This window comes from Anabrus simplex, chromosome 13 (assembly GCF_040414725.1).
Source record: "Anabrus simplex isolate iqAnaSimp1 chromosome 13, ASM4041472v1, whole genome shotgun sequence".
NCBI lineage: Eukaryota > Metazoa > Arthropoda > Insecta > Orthoptera > Tettigoniidae > Anabrus > Anabrus simplex.
In genome coordinates, this window is record NC_090277.1 from 13,769,803 (window position 1) to 13,789,562 (window position 19,760).

At 38.6% G+C, this 19,760-nt stretch overlaps 1 protein-coding gene across 7 annotated transcripts in view; it reads right to left on the bottom strand.

The window, feature by feature from the left end:
- The window catches only part of E(bx) (nucleosome-remodeling factor subunit NURF301 E(bx)), a 464,290-nt gene that overhangs the window by 346,861 nt on the left and 97,669 nt on the right, over nucleotides 1-19,760 (bottom strand). For 6 of the 7 annotated variants that reach the window (XM_068230140.1, XM_068230142.1, XM_068230143.1 and 3 more), the window contains 4 exons: nucleotides 17,887-18,002; nucleotides 6,850-6,991; nucleotides 3,682-3,789; nucleotides 3,198-3,389 (listed from right to left, as the gene is read on the bottom strand). In XM_068230140.1, the coding sequence (XP_068086241.1) occupies nucleotides 3,198-3,389; nucleotides 3,682-3,789; nucleotides 6,850-6,991; nucleotides 17,887-18,002 (558 nt within the window). Of the gene's footprint in view, nucleotides 1-3,197; nucleotides 3,390-3,681; nucleotides 3,790-6,849; nucleotides 6,992-17,829; nucleotides 17,863-17,886; nucleotides 18,003-19,760 lie in introns of those variants that run through there. The other variant, XM_068230145.1, reaches the window with a different exon arrangement.

The window sequence follows — 19,760 nt, forward strand, 5'->3', positions numbered from 1 at the left end:
AGCAGTCAAGATAATTATTATCCAATGCTATTAAAGTTTTATTTTATAAACTCGTCAGTAATGTAATGTAAAATCATCAATAACTGGGAAGAAATATTAACCTAATTACCGTATGTTTAAAAGAAATTGAAAAAAATGAATGTTTGTTACTGACGTCTCGGAATACAGTCAACTATACAGTAGATCTACACCGCGCTAGCTAGAGCTCCGGTTTGCGAGCTTTGCGCAAGCGCAGTAGTGTGTCGCAACCAACGAGCTAAACTGATAAATTGTTGCATGCTTCCTTGCTGCCTAACAGTATTGGCTGCTCTGGAATGGACAGATCACAGATGCATTTATTTCTTTCAGATTTACGTGATTACTGTAGACATGTGTGCGTGAGAATTTAAGTTTTTAATTTGTGTTTTGGGTGTTTGCAGAAATAATTTGTTTTAATAGTGAACAATTACGGAAAGTCATTTATATCGCAAAACATTAACGTGTGAAGCATTTATAAGCAATTATGGGTAAATATAGAAACTATTCTGCGGGCTTAAAGCTAAGCGTAATTGCCTTCGCTGAACAGCACGGGAACAGAGCTGCAGAAAGAAAATTTTATGTGAGTGAAAAGTTGGTGCGTGACTGGCGGAAAGTAAAAAACAAGCTAAAAAGCACAAACCCTTCTAGACGCGCGTTTAGAGGTCCTAAAACAGGGAAGTTTCCTATAATTGACGAAGAAGTGTTTAGGTACGTCAGTGAAATACGTAACAATGGCTGCAGTGTATCATATGAAATGTTACAAATTAAGGGACAGGAGGTAGCGCGCAAACACAACATACCGGTAACTCAGTTTAAGGCGACTCGTGGGTGGATTAGGGGGTTCATGCGACGACACAATCTGTCAGTGCGAAGGAGAACAACACTAAGCCAAAAGTTGCCTGCTGATTACACGGACAAGATTGTAAATTTTCACCGATTTGTCATACGTTTGCGCAAGGAAACTTCGTACTTGCTTTCTCAAATCGGTAATGCCGATCAGACTCCAATCTTTTTTGATATGCCTCGCAACAGCACTATTGCGCTAAAAGGATCACGGAGTGTATTAATGAAAACCAGCGGTAGTGAGAAGTTGCGATGCACGGCAATGCTAGCCATTACAGCTGACGGGAGAAAGTTGCCGCCTTACATCATTTTCAAGAGGAAAACGATGCCTAAGAATAGACAGTTTCCCCGTGGAATTCATGCACGAGTGCAACCAAAGGGTTGGATGGACGTAGAACTCATGCTGGACTGGGTTAAAACTGTGTGGAATAGAAGACCTGGTGCACTACTAAAACAACCAGCTCTGCTTGTTTTGGATAGTTTCCGAGGTCACCTCGTGAATGAAGTGAAGCAAATTCTCACTACAAATAAGACACGACAGATAGTCATTCCTGGTGGCCTAACATCTGCTTTGCAGCCACTAGACGTATGTGTTAATAAACCCTTTAAAGACCACTTACGTCGATTTTACAACGAGTGGATGATGAGCGGCGATCAGCAATTGACGCCCGCCGGAAATATCAGGCGTCCACCCTTGGACTTGTTATGCTCGTGGGTGAAGAAGAGTTGGGATCTTATACCACCTGAACTAGTCTCCAAGAGCTTCAAGAGGACTGGGATTTCGAATGCACTAGACGGTTCCGAAGATGACGCAGTGTGGCAGGGAGACGAAGAATCTGATACTGGTATTAACAGAGGCGAGGACGGCGCATCAGATAGCGAAACCTGCGATAGCGACACCGAAGATTTGGAATAAATTGCGTACCGGTAAGTCCGCATTTCACAACAAAGCGACAATTTTTTGCAAGTGTAATATTTTAACTTTAATACTCAAATTAATGACAAATTAACTTAATACGTTCATTTTTATTTTCAGGTTGGAAAAACGATCGCCGAATTGTTGCGAAAAATTATGAATTTTGTTTTAGACTATTTTAATTATTTTGATGTATAAACGCGAGTATTACGTGCATCTTAAATTTGTATCAAATACAGTTTAGTTATAAATACATTTTTTGAGTAATACAAATACTGGTATTAAATATTCATCGTATAATGGTCGCACCCTACAATTTTTTTTCGAAAATTTTGGTATAAAAAGTGCGACGATTATGCCGTGAAATACGGTATATTCTTTAAATGATTGGTCATTTATTGAAACCTGCAGCAAAAAGAAGTCAATCACTATTAGAAAAAGAACAAATTCTTATATGGTTACATTGGTGAGGAAATGGTGCCCAGCTGCACAGTGTAGCAGCAATGCATGGGACATCAAAATAAAATATTTGCAGAACTGTTACTTAAGTCGTAGATGCTATAGTAAATGTAATATTTCCCAACATAGTACGTTGGCCTTATAATCCACATAATATAGCGAAGGAATTTGTAATGAAGTGTGGCTTTCCTTCTGTGTGTGGATGTGTTGACGGTATTCTCGTTAATTTTTAGGCTTCTGCTGAGCACGAAGCGGTTTATGTTGATAGACATAGGCATCATCCCTGCCACCGAATAATCTCCGCACCCTAACTTTAGGAAGGCTCATTTTGAAAAAATTGAATGCCAACATTGACGCAAATAAAACCTGCACCCCAATTTCGTGCCTCATTAAAAAATTTTAAAAAAATATTTAAAAAAACCCTATGCGGGTATTATTTGCGTAAATACGGTATTATTTTAAAGTTGCCAAAAATGATGTCCCGTTTGCCCTTGACAACTTCTAGCACATATAGCTTCTTGCAATTATCCTTCTTTCCCATTATCAAAAATCAAAACTTTAAAACTACAAGTACCAAACAATTATATAGTCTTCATCGTAAAAAAATAAAACATTAAAATCATGGGGTATTATAAAGTTTGTTCATGGAGTAAACTTGATTGATTCACCCTTACGCAAAGACTTTCCACTTTGCGAAGAAACTGAAAAGTAATACCTAGATCATGGTGGAACAGAGAGAAAAGTGCAAAGTTGAAAAGTTGCAAAGTTTGTTTGTGGAACAGGCCCCTCTTCTCTACAGAAACTGAACAGCTTTGTGTGTCTCTCCCAGCAAACAGTTGTCTTTGACAAATAATTGTACACTTGTATAAAAATAAAATACTTTAATATAAACAATAAAATGAGGAAATTTTCAGTAAAGGTTTCCCAGCAACGACAAAACAAATAGTGTGCACATAGATACCTGTAGCAATCTGTTGAGCCTTTAATCGAGTTAACCGTGTGCCATCAGCTGCTGCTAGTTCCTTTTCATCATCCTTACGATCGAACTGTAGTTTATCCTGCTGACCACTGCGTCTCTTTAGATCATCCATGTTGAACGTCCTTGGGGTAAGGGAGCCAGTTTTGGACCGTGTGACAATGGTGTGCTTCTTACCTGATGAACAGAGAAGTTAAAAAATTACAGAGCAACTCGTTAATCAAAACGCTGGATTGGAAGTGAATATGACATAACCCCAATCCATCAGAATGTCTACAACACATTCAGGATATTCTTATTGAGGTTATAGGGGAAATAACAATTGCACAAAGTAACCAACAGTTACAAAACTATCATAGAATGGTAAACAAAAAGGCAAGGACCAATGACCTAGTGTTAGGCCTCTTTAAGCAGAAAACAAGACATACATTTTGAGCAAGGAAGTAAAGAGAAACAACTCAAGGCTTACCATCTTTGCCCACTTTTGTAGTGGTTCCTTCTTCATCATCTTTGTCAGAGTCCAAATCCATTTCTTCTTCATCGCCTTCAGAGGACGCAACAGTTGATGAGACTTTAACTGAGTAAACAAATTGTACAACATTAGTATATTCATAGGGGAATATGAGGTTATTTAAAATTTAAAAAAACACGTGTGAAGTTTATCATAAAAAAGAATGAAATTCAGAACATAAAGAGCAACTCTCCATACACAATCTTGTTGTAATTTACACCATACATTTCCCTACATTTCCTATAAAAGTAAGCCAAGAGTGCAATAAAATTAGAGTTGACACCTGCCTTTCTGATGAAGCTGGCAACCAGAAACAAGCTTGTCAGGGACTGAGCAGAAATGGATGTAGTAGGAGAGAGAGACAATCTATTTGAAGACTTGTCTTCACTTTCTACAGCGGCCGCATCCCACATGGACTCGTTATTGTGTTTATCCTATTACATCCAAATTTACCTGAAGACAACTTACTCTTGTACAGGAAAATGAATTAAAACGATGAAAGAAGTATGAAGTATAGTGTAGAAGAAGAAGACGAAATAATCTAAGCAGCTATTGTAACCTAGATCAGCCGTTACAAGCCAGACCCTCCATGGACGGTGGGCACCATCTGTCGCAAGATATACTGCGTGTATTAACATTTTATCTGTTGCGCATGAGTTGCTGGGAAGTGTACAAACACCCAGACACTGAACAACTGGAATTAACCATCAGCAGTTAATATCACAGAGCCCAGTCAGGAATCAAAAAATCAGCACCTTCTGGCCAAAGGCAAGCATGCTAACACACAGCCAACAGGATAAACATGATCACACCAATAATTATTATTAAGCGTACAACAATTTTGTACAATTACAAATAATAATAATTTATAGACATGATATAGGTTTTTGGGCTTATGCCGTGTCCAGAAAATAAGGTGAATTTCTTTACATTTTGCAGAAAAGATGTACGGTAATTAAGTATAATAAAATATGTAAAGTACTGACAAGGCGGAAAAATGTTTTATAGAAATTGAACATCCCCCTAATGTCATGTTTATATGCAGATGACAAGATGGACTTTACTCCCATGCCACTATTCATCAATTTTCAATATGTCATATTGCACACGTCACAGTTTCAGTTCTCTTAGTGGGGATCTCCCCTGTTTAATTAGGTCTCAATGTAATATATGAATTTTAACCTATTTAGCTAAATAAGAGAATTAACATATTTCTCAAAACATGTACTATATATTCTAAAGTGCGAAAGTAAATAAATATTTAATACATGGTATTGAATAGGCGGATTATCCATCTCTCTATTTACTGTGATTAAGTCAATACGGACCCAATACTGGCCATTACAGTCAAGATTATCAATAATACTCCACTTATCCACAGTCCGAAATCTGAAATGAAAGGAGGGAACGTTAATAGGGTCGGCAACCATCTGTACATTTGCTAACACCAAGTGTTGGCAAGCAGGAAATTACTGGACTCCTTCCAGCTGCCAACTGGGTCCTCAGTAGAGGAAATGCTACTGAAGGTAGCTTCTGTACTCCACAGAGCAGCTTATGTTAGGGTTGGCTCATATTCCTGCTGGCAGTAGAACTTTGGTGTAGTAAACCCATAACAATAGAATTTGCTTTACGTCGCACTGACACAGATAGGTCTTATGGCGACGATGGGATAGGAAAGGGCTAGGAGAGGGAAGGAAGCGGCCATGGCCTTAATTAAGGTACAGCTCCAACATTTGCCCGGTGTGAAATGGGAAACCATGGAAAACCATCTTCAGGGCTGCCGACAATGCGGTTCGAACATGCTATCTCCCGGATGCAGCTCACAGCTGCGTGCCCCGAACCGCACAGCCAACTCGCCCGGTCCCATAATAATAATAGCCTAAATGAATATGAGTCAAAAGAGTAGTGAGAGTCATCTGGCAATAAATAAGTTTTTTAGAGAGATAACAATCGGAACGTGGACATTACCCAGCCGTTTGTCCTATTCCTCACGTGTATTTATTTTTCTATTACTCGAAATTTGGTTGCTTGAATTTCTCGATTTCTTGAAGCAAACATTTCCTCCCTTGAAGAAAAAAAAAAGCTCTAACTCAAATTTTGTTCAACATTAACTGTGCAATACGGCATTTATGGTTTGTGTGGAACCGTTAACAAGTAAAGAAAGGGTTACAGTGATGCTAGGAGCTAATAAGATGGGAACCGAAAGATTAAAACTTCTAGTGATATGAAAATCGGCAAAGCCTCGCTGTTTCTTGGACGTGAATTAATTACCGGTCAACCCCCAAAGTCGGGGATGACAGGCTCCATTTACGAATTTTGGCTGCGTGGTATTGACGAGAAGTTTCAACGTGAAGGGAGAAAAGGTTAATAGTAACAAACAAAAGACACTAACGAACTTTTTTCCAAAGGTGTTAACAGAGATATGTTCCTTGTTTCACTACTGTATGTACTGTATCCTGTCTTCTAAAAAGTTACTATAATAAGGGTTCTAATTAAAGTGATGCCATAAAGTAGTGTTTGTCTGTATATTTTTAAACACTGTTAAAAATAACGTATTCAGGACAAGCCCGTAGAAAAATTATGTGCTATACATGCTCGAAAATGGTATTCTCTATATCTCGAAATTTTGATAACTTGAAATAAAATTTAGCTTCCGAGATGATAAATGTGATAAATATCATTTTTGATCCGTATTGATGATATTTGATTCAAATAATAACAATAAGTTAATTTAGCTCATAACATAACAAGTTACCCTCACCATCGTCAAATGGTAAGTGTACACGATTTCCACCTAAAAAAGTTTATTACGATTTTTTCATACAATTAACACTACGCTTCTGGTTTCCTTTTAAAGGCACGCCAAGCAGATCATAGGAAAAAGCACAGCATAAGACAGAAAAACATGAAGTGTCGTCACAGCAGCCTGTAAAGAACCTAGATATGACAGGTCTTAGCAAAGAAGTTTACTTTCTGGCAGTCTTTCTTAAACCTAAAAGACTATCATAATACTTCACCCAACTGCTTAATATTCATGTTCAATCAATTTTATTTCACAAAATGTGTTTGGTTAATATCTTTGAATCTCTAAATTATATTTTTTATAGACATTAACTTTGTTCTTACCAGAAGAAGAGTTTGAGGTGGTGGTTGTAGTAGTGGTGGTAGTGGTAACCTCCGTAACATGCTCCACGTCTCCATCCGACATGGTCTTCATCGTCTCGATCGTCGTCATGGTAGTTGTGCTGCTCACTTCTTCTGTTGATTCCTGCAAATAAACCCTTTCTCCTTTTGTTTCTTCACTCTCGTATCTTCTAAGATAATCTCTCACCCAGCTACATGTCAGATGCACATAATAAACAAGTTCTCAGGACTGCTATTGGAACTCGCTTAAAATATTCCAGTCTTGAATGCAAACATAGCTGACAGCAGTAGAAATTACATTACAATCATATTGCCAGCATGGCCTGCAACAGACTTTGAAAAGACATTACAACTGGGAACGAACAGTGCACGCCATTAGAATGCAATACACAATTTCTTGAAGCTTCACCTTCTGCCATATATTGTGAAAACAACTGACAGAATAAGAAGTCTACCGGAGTCCCATGAGCTAAAAACCATATTTAGGCCAACAAAGAAAATCCAGGAACTACTGTACTTAGGTCTGCCAAAGACAAGCGCCATCTTCTCTCCACAGCAGGTGTATACAAGATCCTGTGCAGATGCAGCCAGGTCTACTCAGGTACTACAAAAGGCAGCATTGCCACACAATTGAAGGAGCACAACAGACATAGCCGGTTGGGACAAGCAGACAGATCATAAAGTCGCTGCACACTCGCTGCTGGCAGGTCATGACATACAGTACAGCAACACCAAAGTACTGTCAACTACTGTCTTATCACGCCCGGCTACAGAGGGAAGGAAGCCATTGGAATCCTGAAGCACACCAACAGCTTCAACTGTAAGGAGGAATCTGAACAGGCAAACAAAGCCTGGTTTCCAGTTCTGAAAGCCTTAAATCCGGAAGGACACGATGGCCGAAGCCGAACCGAAAAAGCAACAGGTGATCAGCGGCCTGTCTCCGCCAAGGCAGGTCGATGTACATTGGGCTCCTTAATGCTTCAACCACTGACCAAAGAACAGCCAATCAGCGACCGCACCCCCAGCTTGGCGGAAGAAAAGGAGAGCAGCGTACCATAGCCTGCACTATATAACGAGGTGGAATTACAACACCACTTCATTCCACGGAGAGCAGTGCTGCTATCGAAGTCAGTCGAAATCCCTGATAATGCTGAGCGCAGTCTTCGGTGAAAGGTTGGGACCATCACATGCTTCTGGATCACAAGTCTACAAGCCCCCAAAACACTGATATGATCAGTTACAGTTATATTTCACTAGCTGTTCAAGTCGATGATTTTACAAGTATTTTCATCTGACAGTGTCTAAATATGGCTGCACAATATGGACATTGCATTCAGAAAATCCTTACAGCATAGTAAAAAAAATGTTTGTTCCCTTTCAACAAGAAATGTATAACACTCTGTATTTCATTTCTTCGTTTTGTTCTACAGAAAACATTGGCAATATTATTTTTAAAAGGAAAATAACCCATGCAAGATGTGTTTCTTCATTTATATACCAAACTGATGCATAATCTCATGCTAAAAATAAATTGCAAACAACTATAAAGATAGCAGAGAAAAAAATATTTGAAAAATCTCACTGAAAGAAAGAAAATAGAACGGAGTAGATAGGTACATAACAACGGTGTCGTGAAAAGGTGTAAAAAGTCCAAAGGTTTTATTTTTGAGATAAAGCATTTTAAAGATTGGGATTTTGCTTTCAAGTTATATTCTAACTGAATTATTATCTTCCAAATCTTGAGTTATTACAGTTTTCTCACAAGAAATATGTATGTATTTTCCATTCTAACAATGCAATTTCAATAGTTTATTCTCTGGCTTGACAATAGAAGATACATTTCTGTAAGTTTCATACAGAAATAGGTCAAATAGCATTTTAACCTTACGATATTTGTACTTGGTACTCTACTGAATGACTGCTTACTCTTTTTCTTTTATACATTTTTTTGTTTAAAAACAGGAATTCTGGATTTTTTAATTTGCTGCACTTTCCCACAACACCGTAGATATATCGAAGTCCACACTGAAATCAGGTAATGTAACACCAACCGTAGTCCAAATAACCATGAGGAAGAGACTCCATAACAGTATGGAGGTTTTTGGAGATGCCAAGCTGCCAGAATTTTGTCCCATAGGAGAACATTAACATGTCAGTAAATCATCCGACACGAGCCCTTTCAAATACCACTGGACTGAATTGGGATTGAACCCACCATCTTGAGCTCAGAAGGCCAGGACTCTACTGCCTGAGCTACCCAGCTCGGCATCTTGGAAGAAGCAATTGCTTCCAAATTCGGCCCATTCAATTACACAGGAAACCAGAGTAAATATGCCAAGAAAAGTTAGGCTGCACTAGCACTGTCTGGTCATGTTGCTTACTTTGAGAGAAACCTCGGCACAAAACCTGTCATTTCGTGTACAACAACCTAGTAAGTGAAGAAACACATTTCACAGGTGAGAGCTCTTTTATGTGTTTTTTTTTTTTCTAGGGGCTTTACGTCGCACCGACACAGATAGGTCTTATGGCGACGAGCTCTTTTATGTAAATGGCATTCTAACAAATCACAGGGGCAGGATTGCCAGATTTATCAGATCAAAGTAAGGGATTCTAGAGTATTATTAGAGTATACAATCTCCAAATTATGAAAACAGACTTACATAATTCACAATATTGAATAAATCAATCAGTCCTACAAAGTTTAAAATTAAATTTGTCATTAGGTCATATAAGTACACAACTACACAACGTTCTATTGGTTTTCAACAAATGAATAATCACAATACATAAAGTTTAAACAAACCAAAACAGGTAAAGTAGAAGTCCCTTATAGCGAGAATTCACAACAGCGAAAAATGTACTCGCTATAGCGGATTGTCGTTATATCCGATTTTTGTATAAAAGTCGGAGAAACCCCATATGCAATAAAATCGGTATGAAACGGCAATCAGTTTGTTAAAAACTTGCGTTTCCGCGGATGATATCCACACTACGACTTACCTGTTTGTTATTTTTCGAAATCTGATACTACGTGAAAGTGTATGTATAATTTCATTCTGAAAAAATTACAGTTTCGTGTTTCTCCGAATCCAAGACGAACACAACTTTTTCCTTCAAAAAATTGTAATCAGGCTCAGAAAGTGTGTTGTAAAATCATACGAATGCCTTTGTTGTACAGTACGCATTTTTATGCAGTTTTTAGACACCGAACATTGGCTTTCGTTATGCCACATTTTTTTTGCGGCTGCACAATTATTCTTTATTTCCGCGGGTTTAACGACCATTAACTAAAAATTGGCCTCATAATACCGAAGAGAACCCGTTGAAAATTTGCCGGCAATACCTACTCCATGCTTCTCTACAATACGGCGATCCGTCAGAAAAATATTCTTGCTGTCTATAGAAACTTTTACGGTACTTTTACTCAGCGTCAGATATAACCGGCTACCGCTACACGCACGTCTCGCTTGCCGGGTTCGGCCAACTTCAGTGGACGCTGAAGGTCAACGAACAAGTTTATTGCGCCACGGCATGGCCTTCCCGCCCTTGCGTTTTTCGTGCACATACCTCACAATTTCATTTTTGACTTCTTTAAAGCGTCCTCGTTGCGGACCACTGAATGTATTTTTTGTATCTTTGTCTTCGCGCTGACGCCAAATATTGACTTAGTTAGGCCTATGCCATATTTTCTTGCAGCTGCACAATTATTCTACATTTCCGAGTGTTCAACAACCATTACCGGTAACTTAAAACTGGCATAATTTCGACGAGAATCCGTTGACAATTTGCCGGCAATACCTGTTCCACGTATCTTTACGATTATCCATCACGAAAATATTCATGCTGTCTATAAAACTTAATTTAACTAAGAGTCAGGTACAGCAGACGTGTTATAACTCTGCCACTGAGTAACCGTGGCTTTTCTAAGAATTCGAAGGCTCGCATGTTTTGATGCCATTCTGCAGATTTGAGAAATGTTTTTGTAGAGGCTAATAGAATGTCATTCTCTCTTCAGTAGTTCCCGAGATCCAGTGACGTTACACACAGCCACTGTTGTGGTTAAGTGGAAGAGAGGGCCTCGAGCCCTAACTTCGCCACTGAAATAAAGGCATTAATAATAATAATAATAAATACAACAGGTTGTCACGGCTAGCAATGTATAATAAAGAGGCGGTCGCTTATTGTCAACGAATTGCGTGTGCGTGCAGGGGATGAAAAGAAGCAACGTGGTTACCGCGAGAGTTGCCAGTGGTATTCATTACTGTTAGGCCGCGAATGCAAGACGACCCTTGATTTTTCGCATGAGATTCTGAGGAAAAAACGTAGTCTGGAATTCGGAAAAATACGGTATCACTCCAGAAATTTCTTCTTCAAATGGAGTCACCTAACCTAACCATATATGTGTTGTGAAAACATATTTGATATGCATGTAGAGAAATGAGTTATCCTCGCTTAAAATTTACATGTGAAAAGCCTTTCCGAAATTTAACTAGACGCGAGAAAATATTAGTCTAATTATCCTCTGAAATCAGTGATGTATGGAACTCTGCCATATCTTGAGGTGTATCACATTCTTACTTAATTTCAGTATATAACATTAAAATGAAGAGATCGTTTACTTCATCCGCTATTTTCAACGAGTAAACAACTGCTATCGGCCACGTTATTTACGCATTTATGACGAAAACTTGTTATTCTCTTTCATTCGAATTTTCTTTACAGAATTGCAGTTGTTGGGTATTACTGATCGACTCCAACATCGCCTTCGAATGCCAAAGAGAGAGCTCGCAAGTGCACATAGTGAGAAAACAATACCGTACCAAAGATGAATGATCGGATTTTGTGGCAAACGTTTTGGTTTCCTTATTCAAACAGCGTCACCGATCCTAACTTAACCATACTATACATATGATGAAAACATACTTCAAGCACCACTAGAGAAAGGATAAACCTTCCCGCTATAAATTTACACGATAATAACCTTTCCGTAATTTAACCAGACGCGAGAAAATATAAAGTAACCTGTGAAATCAATTATGCACTCTGCCATATCTCGAGGTGTATCCCAGTTTTACTTAATTGCAGTATTTAGCATTAAAATTAAGCAATCGTTTAGTCAGCCTTATTTTTAATGAGTTAAGAACTGTTATCGGACATGTTATTTACGCATTTATTACGAAAATATGTTCTATTCCATTTCAAATTTTCTTTACGGAACAGCAGTCAACGGGTATTACTAATGGACTCCGACATCGCCTTTGAAAAGTCAACGAGATAACTCGCTAGTGCACATAGCAAGGAAACGATACAAAGATAATCGACTGCATGCATCATAACCGCTGGGATGCATAAATATCTATAACGGAAAAAATCGCGCGCGCTTAATTGCTCGTAATAACAGATGCGTCGGTGATAAGGCTCTCGCTGTAACCGAAGGATAATACACCGTTTAATATAAGAATTTTGAAGGGACATCAAAATATTGTCGGTATAACGGGGTTCTCGTTATAAGCTGTACCAGCTATAGCAGACTTCTACTGTACAGTAAAAGTTTGTTAAGATGTATTGAATTCACAAATAAAATCTATCTAACACGGATATGAAAACAATTAATATGTTGGTTTTTTTCCCCTCACTATGAGTGCATTTTATCGTGTGTGCGTGGGTACAGTGATAGTTATATCTACAGTTTCTAACGATGAGAAAAAAGGTGTGAAAAACACAAGAGAACAAATACAAAAACCTCTTTTCCACTGGGGCTTACAAACAAATAAGTGTACTGAAAGCTGTGAAAAATATCGGACAACAAATATGAAAACATTTGCATTGTGTCGGATATCATGTTCCTTTCATAAGGGATGACAGAGAGTAGTTTCAGGGATAGGAAAATTGTCATCGTACTCACAGCTGTAATAGTGAAAATTCGTGACGTGATAAGCAAGGTATTTTTATACAGATTTAATAGGACAGGAATTGAGGAATTTACAATGTGCTAAGCGAGAAAAGTCTCACTGTAGAATGCACTAACAAGGTTAATTTTGAATGAAATCAGTAAAATCATTTTTGTACGACGACGTTTCCGCAAATGTGGACATTAGTAATGTGTAAAAATCTTAATTAAACCTTTCACATGATCACCTATATTCATTGTAGTATGCTAACTCAAATGTTCAACGTTACACATACACCAGTTACGATTTATCTCGCCTTGCAGAATGGCAACAATGCATGAGATTACAAAACACAACTCTTTTCACATCAGATGCTCAATGCCCTTTTTCTCATACAATACAAGGATAAAATAAAAACTCTTATTCAGGCTTGAAATTGCAGGAACATACGCATCCTATGAGAGGTTTACAACAGATGTGGGAAATGAAAATCCACAGCCTGTTTCCAGTCAGTCGACCAGGTCAGGAATGGAATGAATGAAGCCCCATCTAGCGGCGAGGACAGGAATTGTGCCGGCTGCCGAAGCCTGTCGCACTCCTCTGGGGCACTGAGTAATGAATGATAGATAAAATGAAATGATATTGGAGTGTGTTGCTGGAATGAAAGATGACAGGGAAAATCAGAGTACCCGGAAAAAAATCTGTCCCACCTCTGCTTTGTCCAGCACAAGTCTTACCTGGAGTGACTGGGATATGAACCTCAGAACCCAGTGGTAAAAGGCCAGCGCGCTGCCGCCTGAGCCATGAAGGCTCTCAACAGATGTAGGACAATTATCTGTTTCTTTTAGTTTTTAAAATTAAAAAACAGAATACGGGAATTCCTTAAAATATGGGACATCTGACAACCCTGCATAGTGGTTGATCCAAAACATTTTCGGTGATTAACACCAACATACGAAGGTGGATCAAATATAAATGGGAATTTGAATGTACCGCTGCTGTTAATAATAATTCTGGGGTGGAGCTTTGCCAGAATGTTGGTAGAGGTGTCTGGAGAAGGGGGTTGCGCGTGCAAATGATGGTGGAGAGCTGCGCTGCTTCAATACACCATGAGTGAACAAGAGGTGCATACATCTGTTGCGCAACACATCATGGTCATATTTTTCGCCAAAGAGGGCACCAAACCTTCAGAAATTTTAAGACGGCTCCATGCACAGCTTGGGGAAGAAACACTTTCACGGACTCGAGTGTATGCGTGGGTTAAAAAATGTATGGCAGGAAGAGAAGCTGTGGAAAATGAACCTCATGAAAGGAGATCGCGGGCAAGCATCACTGCAGACAACATTCTTGCCATTCATGATATTATTGGTAAAGATCAGCAAATAAAAATTTCGCAAATTGTTTTAGTCATAGGAATAAGTTATGGAAATGTTCAAACGATCAGCCGAAATGAACTTCATTTCAGAAAATTGTATGCCAGGTGGGTGCCTCGTCTCCTCAACCAGGAACAAAAAACTTTACGCCAGGAAGTTTTTCAAAGACTCCTGTGTCGTTACGAGGAAGGAGGCCAGGATTTTTTGCATCGTATTGTGACTTGTGATGAAACTTGGGTGGATCATTACACCCCCAGAGTCAAAGCAAGCAAGCATGGAGTGGCGGCGAATAGACAAAGCAGGTCCGGTCAAAGCCAAAACAGGACCATCTACTGGAAAGGTGCTTGCAACAGTTTTCTGGGAGCAAGCGTTTTGCTGGTGGATTTTCTTCATGAACAAAGGGCAAGTACTGTCACCTTTTGGCTGAAGCAAAAGCTGCATATCGCAACAAACAACACTGGCAGCCAATCCGAAACGTCATTCTTCTCTACGGCAAAGCAATGACGCATACTGCCGCTTTAACTCAGGAAAAAACTGGAGGAAATTCACTGGACACCTCTGGAACACTCTCCATACAGTCATGATTTATCACCATGCCACTACCATTTGTTTGGACCACTCAAACAAGACCTTGGAGAACAGCAGTTCGATGATGATACAAGTGTAGAAGAGTTCGTGCGCAACTGGCTCCGTACACGTACCGCTTCTTTCTACCAGGATGGCATCAAAAACTTACCAATCTGATGGAGAAAAATGTGCATCGAAGGCTGGACACTATGTAGAAAAGTGATCTCTATATGTATATTTTTCTGGCTGACACAAAAAATTTTAAAAATAATTCCTGTTTATATTTGATCCGCCCTTATACTCGAGAGCAACTGGGTAGAACAACAGTATTGGAACATGCTAGCATGCTAAAAATAAAAGGGAAGAAAATGGCAAGCAGAGGTAATGTGCATGTTAACATAAGCAGCAAGTCTAGCAGAACACCTAGCAGAACAACTATGCCAAAAATTGCATTCATACTTTGGTGAGGGAATTGATAATTTATAAAAGAATAGCAGCAAATTAAAAGTGCAACAATTTCAACGATAACTCTGGAAATAATTGCAGAAAAAATTGTGATAACTCTGTAAATAATTGCAGAAAAAATTGTATCTTCAAGTGTAAAGTGTGATTTCTGTTCCTTTATTCTTTAATGACCAAGAAAATGTCTGCAAGAACTTACATCGAAAAGTCTTTAAGCATACTTAGAAAGAGTAGTGGCACAGTCATTAGTGAGTCGAATGAATTATCTCTTTGTACAATGTCTTATTAGATGATGAACATTGCTAAGACAGCATACTGATGAATGATGAACTATGTTTTCATGAAAGAGAATAACAACATGGTGTCAGATATTCGGCAGCTGAAGTAATTTTATAACACAAAAACCAAATGCAGATCAGATTCAATTATCCGTCTTATTGGAGAGAGCATAAACTGCATAGACGAAGTGTCTCGAGCTGTTTCTGCTTTCCACAAATCCTGTCAGTTTTCCTAGTGACATTTTCACCGTATCTGTTTTGAAGTCAATACTTGTCAGTGCCACCCACCCTCTCTGCAAATTCCTTCCACTTTTCCAAGCATAAAATTTTTTTTCAAAGGAAGACCATCTCATAATATGCCCAAAGTATGACAACTGTAACTCTGTAATTAATCCTGTAAGAAACATATCTGGATTGATTTTTGAATTACCTATTTGTTTGTCTACTTGGCTTCCAAGGTAAACAAAAGATTCTTTGCCATCACCATAGCTCGAACACAATAATGTGCTTTCTATCTCACTTTTTATGGCTGAGCTTTCATAATCATATGTAATTACAGGAAACAATGCTGTCTTAACCATTCTGATCTTGGTGTGCACAGCCACATCCAAACATTTGACGATTTTATCTAGGCCTTCAAGTGTTGCCCTGCCAAATGCTAACCTTAGGCGAATTTCTGGACTCCAGAGCCGTTAACAACATTACTGTTATCCAGTACTTAGAAAACTTCCTTAACTATACCTGTAAAAACTGTGGGGAGAACAGATTGGTTTAGAAGCCGAAATGGACTGAGACAGGGAAGTGTATTGTCTCCACTTATGTTTATAATGGTTATGGATGAAATTCTAAAGGAAACAAAGGTAACATATAGGGGGGATGACATAGTGATCTGGGAAGTCAAAATGACAGAAGTGCAAATCCAACTAGAGGCTTTAAATGACAATATTGAGAAATATGGTATAAAAATCAGAGTGGAGAAGAGCAAAACAGAGTGATGACAGAGGAGAAAGAGAAGGAAAAGAAATCGTTAGTATCAGGGGACAAAACCATGAGGTTGTTGAATGCTTCAAATATTTGGGAGTGAAATAATGCAAGATGCATGTTTGGATAAGGGGATTGGCAGAAGGGTACAAGTGGGAAATACGTTCTACCAGAATATAAGGAACTTGGTGTGGAACAGAGAATTCCTATGAAATGTAAAAAGATAATATACAAGATGTACTAAACCCCTCTATTAACATATCCATCAGAGACTTGATATTGACAGCAAGAAATGAAAGTAAAATTCAGGCCTATGAGATGAAGTTCCTGAGGAGTATGATAGAGAAAGCAAGGAGAGACAGAGTGAGAAATGTTAAGGTCAGAAAATAAATGCCAGTAGAAAAACTGAGCGATAGGATGGAGAATAATAAACTGAGATGGTTTGGACATGTTATGAAGGTGGAGGAGGGAAGGATACCAAAACAAATGTTGTAGGCTAAGATAGAGGTAAAGAGAGCAAGAGGTAGGGGCCCAGAGCAAGGTGGATAGACTTGAATGGAATACAATTACTGTCGCGGAGTGGTGGAAGGAGAGGCAATGGTGGAGAAGTATAATCAACACCCTGACATGGAAGGAGCTGGACAAGGAAATATGAAAATGATGATGGTGAACCTGACATTAGAATATTTTTCTTGCTTACCTTAAGATCCTGTTCTTTAACTTTCTTTACAATATCCTCCATATCAGATAATTAATATGAGTACTAACAAATAATAAAATAATAAATGACATCATTACAAGGAGTAGGTGTCATTTAGACTGCCTGCAGGTTGATTTTGCACATTTTGCATACTCCTGCAGATGGCGGAGAAGCTGCAAATGTACTGGGTGAATTAATGCTGTGTATATGTCCCTCAAACACTGAATATGTCACCAGTAATCTTTTACCTATCGCCATCATACTACATGAAGTGGTGAAAGTACTTCCTTGTGCCTAATCCTACTACCTCAGCACATTTTCAGTCATAAATCCAAATTATTCCTTTTTCTTCCCCACAAGATATTTAATGAATTTCACTGTGAAACACCAACTTTGTTGATACGATTTGAAGATCAAGTGTCGGCAATGAAATACATCTAATCTTTAATTACAGTGTGCATCTTGACTATGCTCTATGTATTCCGTCATGATACAAAAATTCCTCTCTATATTATCAAAACATGCATTACTAAATGGCATAGAACTCTTAAGATAATTATTCCAGAGTTACCAGGAAATTGCTTGTTTCATAAAGTACTTGTGTAAATAAAAACACAATTTATAATATTAACAGTATAACAAATTTTCAAAAGGAGTTAAATCTGATAGCATGCTACGCTTCTTATCATCCACATTGACACACTGCTCACCACCACGGAGGAAACCGGCTCGTCCATGACATGCTCCCCTCGAACAGGTTGGCTAACCTCCTCGTGCATGCGGCGGATCTGATCCTCCGCCTCTTGCCTCTCGCGTTCTCTCCGCTCCTCCTCATCCCTGATCAGCTTCTCCTGTCTCTCCTTCTGCATCTTCAGCAGGGCAGCTATGGATACAAGAAAACAAGAGTTTTCAGGAACAGATAATACAAGCTTGTAACAACATGGGTCTGTAGCGCACTCCCAACGCATCTTATTATATTTCTTAATTTGGGCCACAAATGATGATTCGCTGAATTCTACTTCAACAACTGTTGGAACACTTTGTTGACATGTCGTACGAAATGTTCAAAATGCTTAACTCCTGAGGGCCATTGCTCGTATTCACATGCTCATAAATACCTGTGTTGTCCAGCAGGAGGTTACAATACTTGCAGAGCTGCTAAATCATCCACAGCAGTCGAATCGAATACACAAAAAACCTTAAGTACCCCACAGGAATATGTCTGGCGAGTTTTAAAGTTTGTCTACACTAAAGTTTTATTGTCAGTCTTGCCAGTCAGTAAAACTGATGCAAAACACACATCCACACGGTTTAGTTTTCACAAGGATCACCATAAACAATAATTTATCTGTGTGTAGTAAAGTAAACTCATGTCCTCAAAACTGAAAGAAACAATTTTATCATTCACTGTGGTCTCAACAATGGCAACTCAAGACAGGATGGCAATCTGCTATGTGAATTACAGCAGGAATCTGAAAACTAGTGTAATTGTCTGCCCGCATGAAGGTATGTAGAATACATAGTTAAAGTGGATGTTCTTACAGGGCTTGGAAGGTAATATTCAGTATGTCAAAGTTGCAATTCTCATTAAGACTAGCTTTAGCCACTGCTAAATATATCCTAAGGCCAGACTTTTACGAAAAGAGAGACAGAGAGGGTGTGTGTGTGTGTGTGTGTGTGTGTGTGTGTGTGTGTGTGTGTGTGTGGGTGGGTGGGTGGGTGGGTGGGTGGGTGGGTGTACGCCTCCAGCACTAAAATTCATCCTAAGTTGAAGCCCATCTTCACATATGTACAGGTCGACGATGGACATCAAATCGAAAGACCAGCACTAGGCTTCCCTAGAGCCTATACGCCACTATTGTTTGTCGGGATGATAGAAGACACCAAAACAAACCTATCTAATCAAACAACATTAGGCTGGAAATTCATAAGACAAGTGCTTTTTGACGTGAATTAGGATGACAGTGTTACATTTCAATTTAATTGTAATCCTTTACTAAATCTGTTCATATTGCATAATAGACAGTTGTTATCCTGGAGAACACAAGAAGCTGACGGAGGACTCAGAAAAATGACCTCATGAAGGCAACACTGGCTCTATTGTTGTATAATAGCTATACAAATAAAAAGCCGATAAGGTCAGGTACAAAGACATTTATTTCTGCACACGACACAGCCACAGCCACAGGAGGTTAGAAAGAAAATTGTCAGCAGTGCATACCTGCCAACTTTTAGAAGCCAAAAATAGGAAGATTTTAATTCTTGGATTTCATCACACATATTCCACCATGGTCTAGGTGAAAAAAGGTCAAGATAAAAGGCGTACATATCTACAGTTACAATGCAAATTGACCATTAAATTTAAAATATTAAACTAACAAAACATACAAATGGTTACAAGAAAATGTACCTAATCATTCTCATTTATGACACTTAAGCGAATAATAATATTTATGTCACACCGACACACGCAACAAAATGCATACCATAATACTGTAATTAACGCATTTTTTGACGAAAAATACAGGCAAAAACTTTGGATGCTTAAATTATTCAAGGAATTCAGATATTTACAATCCATTTACAGTACATTTAAAAGATACATCAAATGTAAAAAAACACAATTGGTTCAACTCGTTTG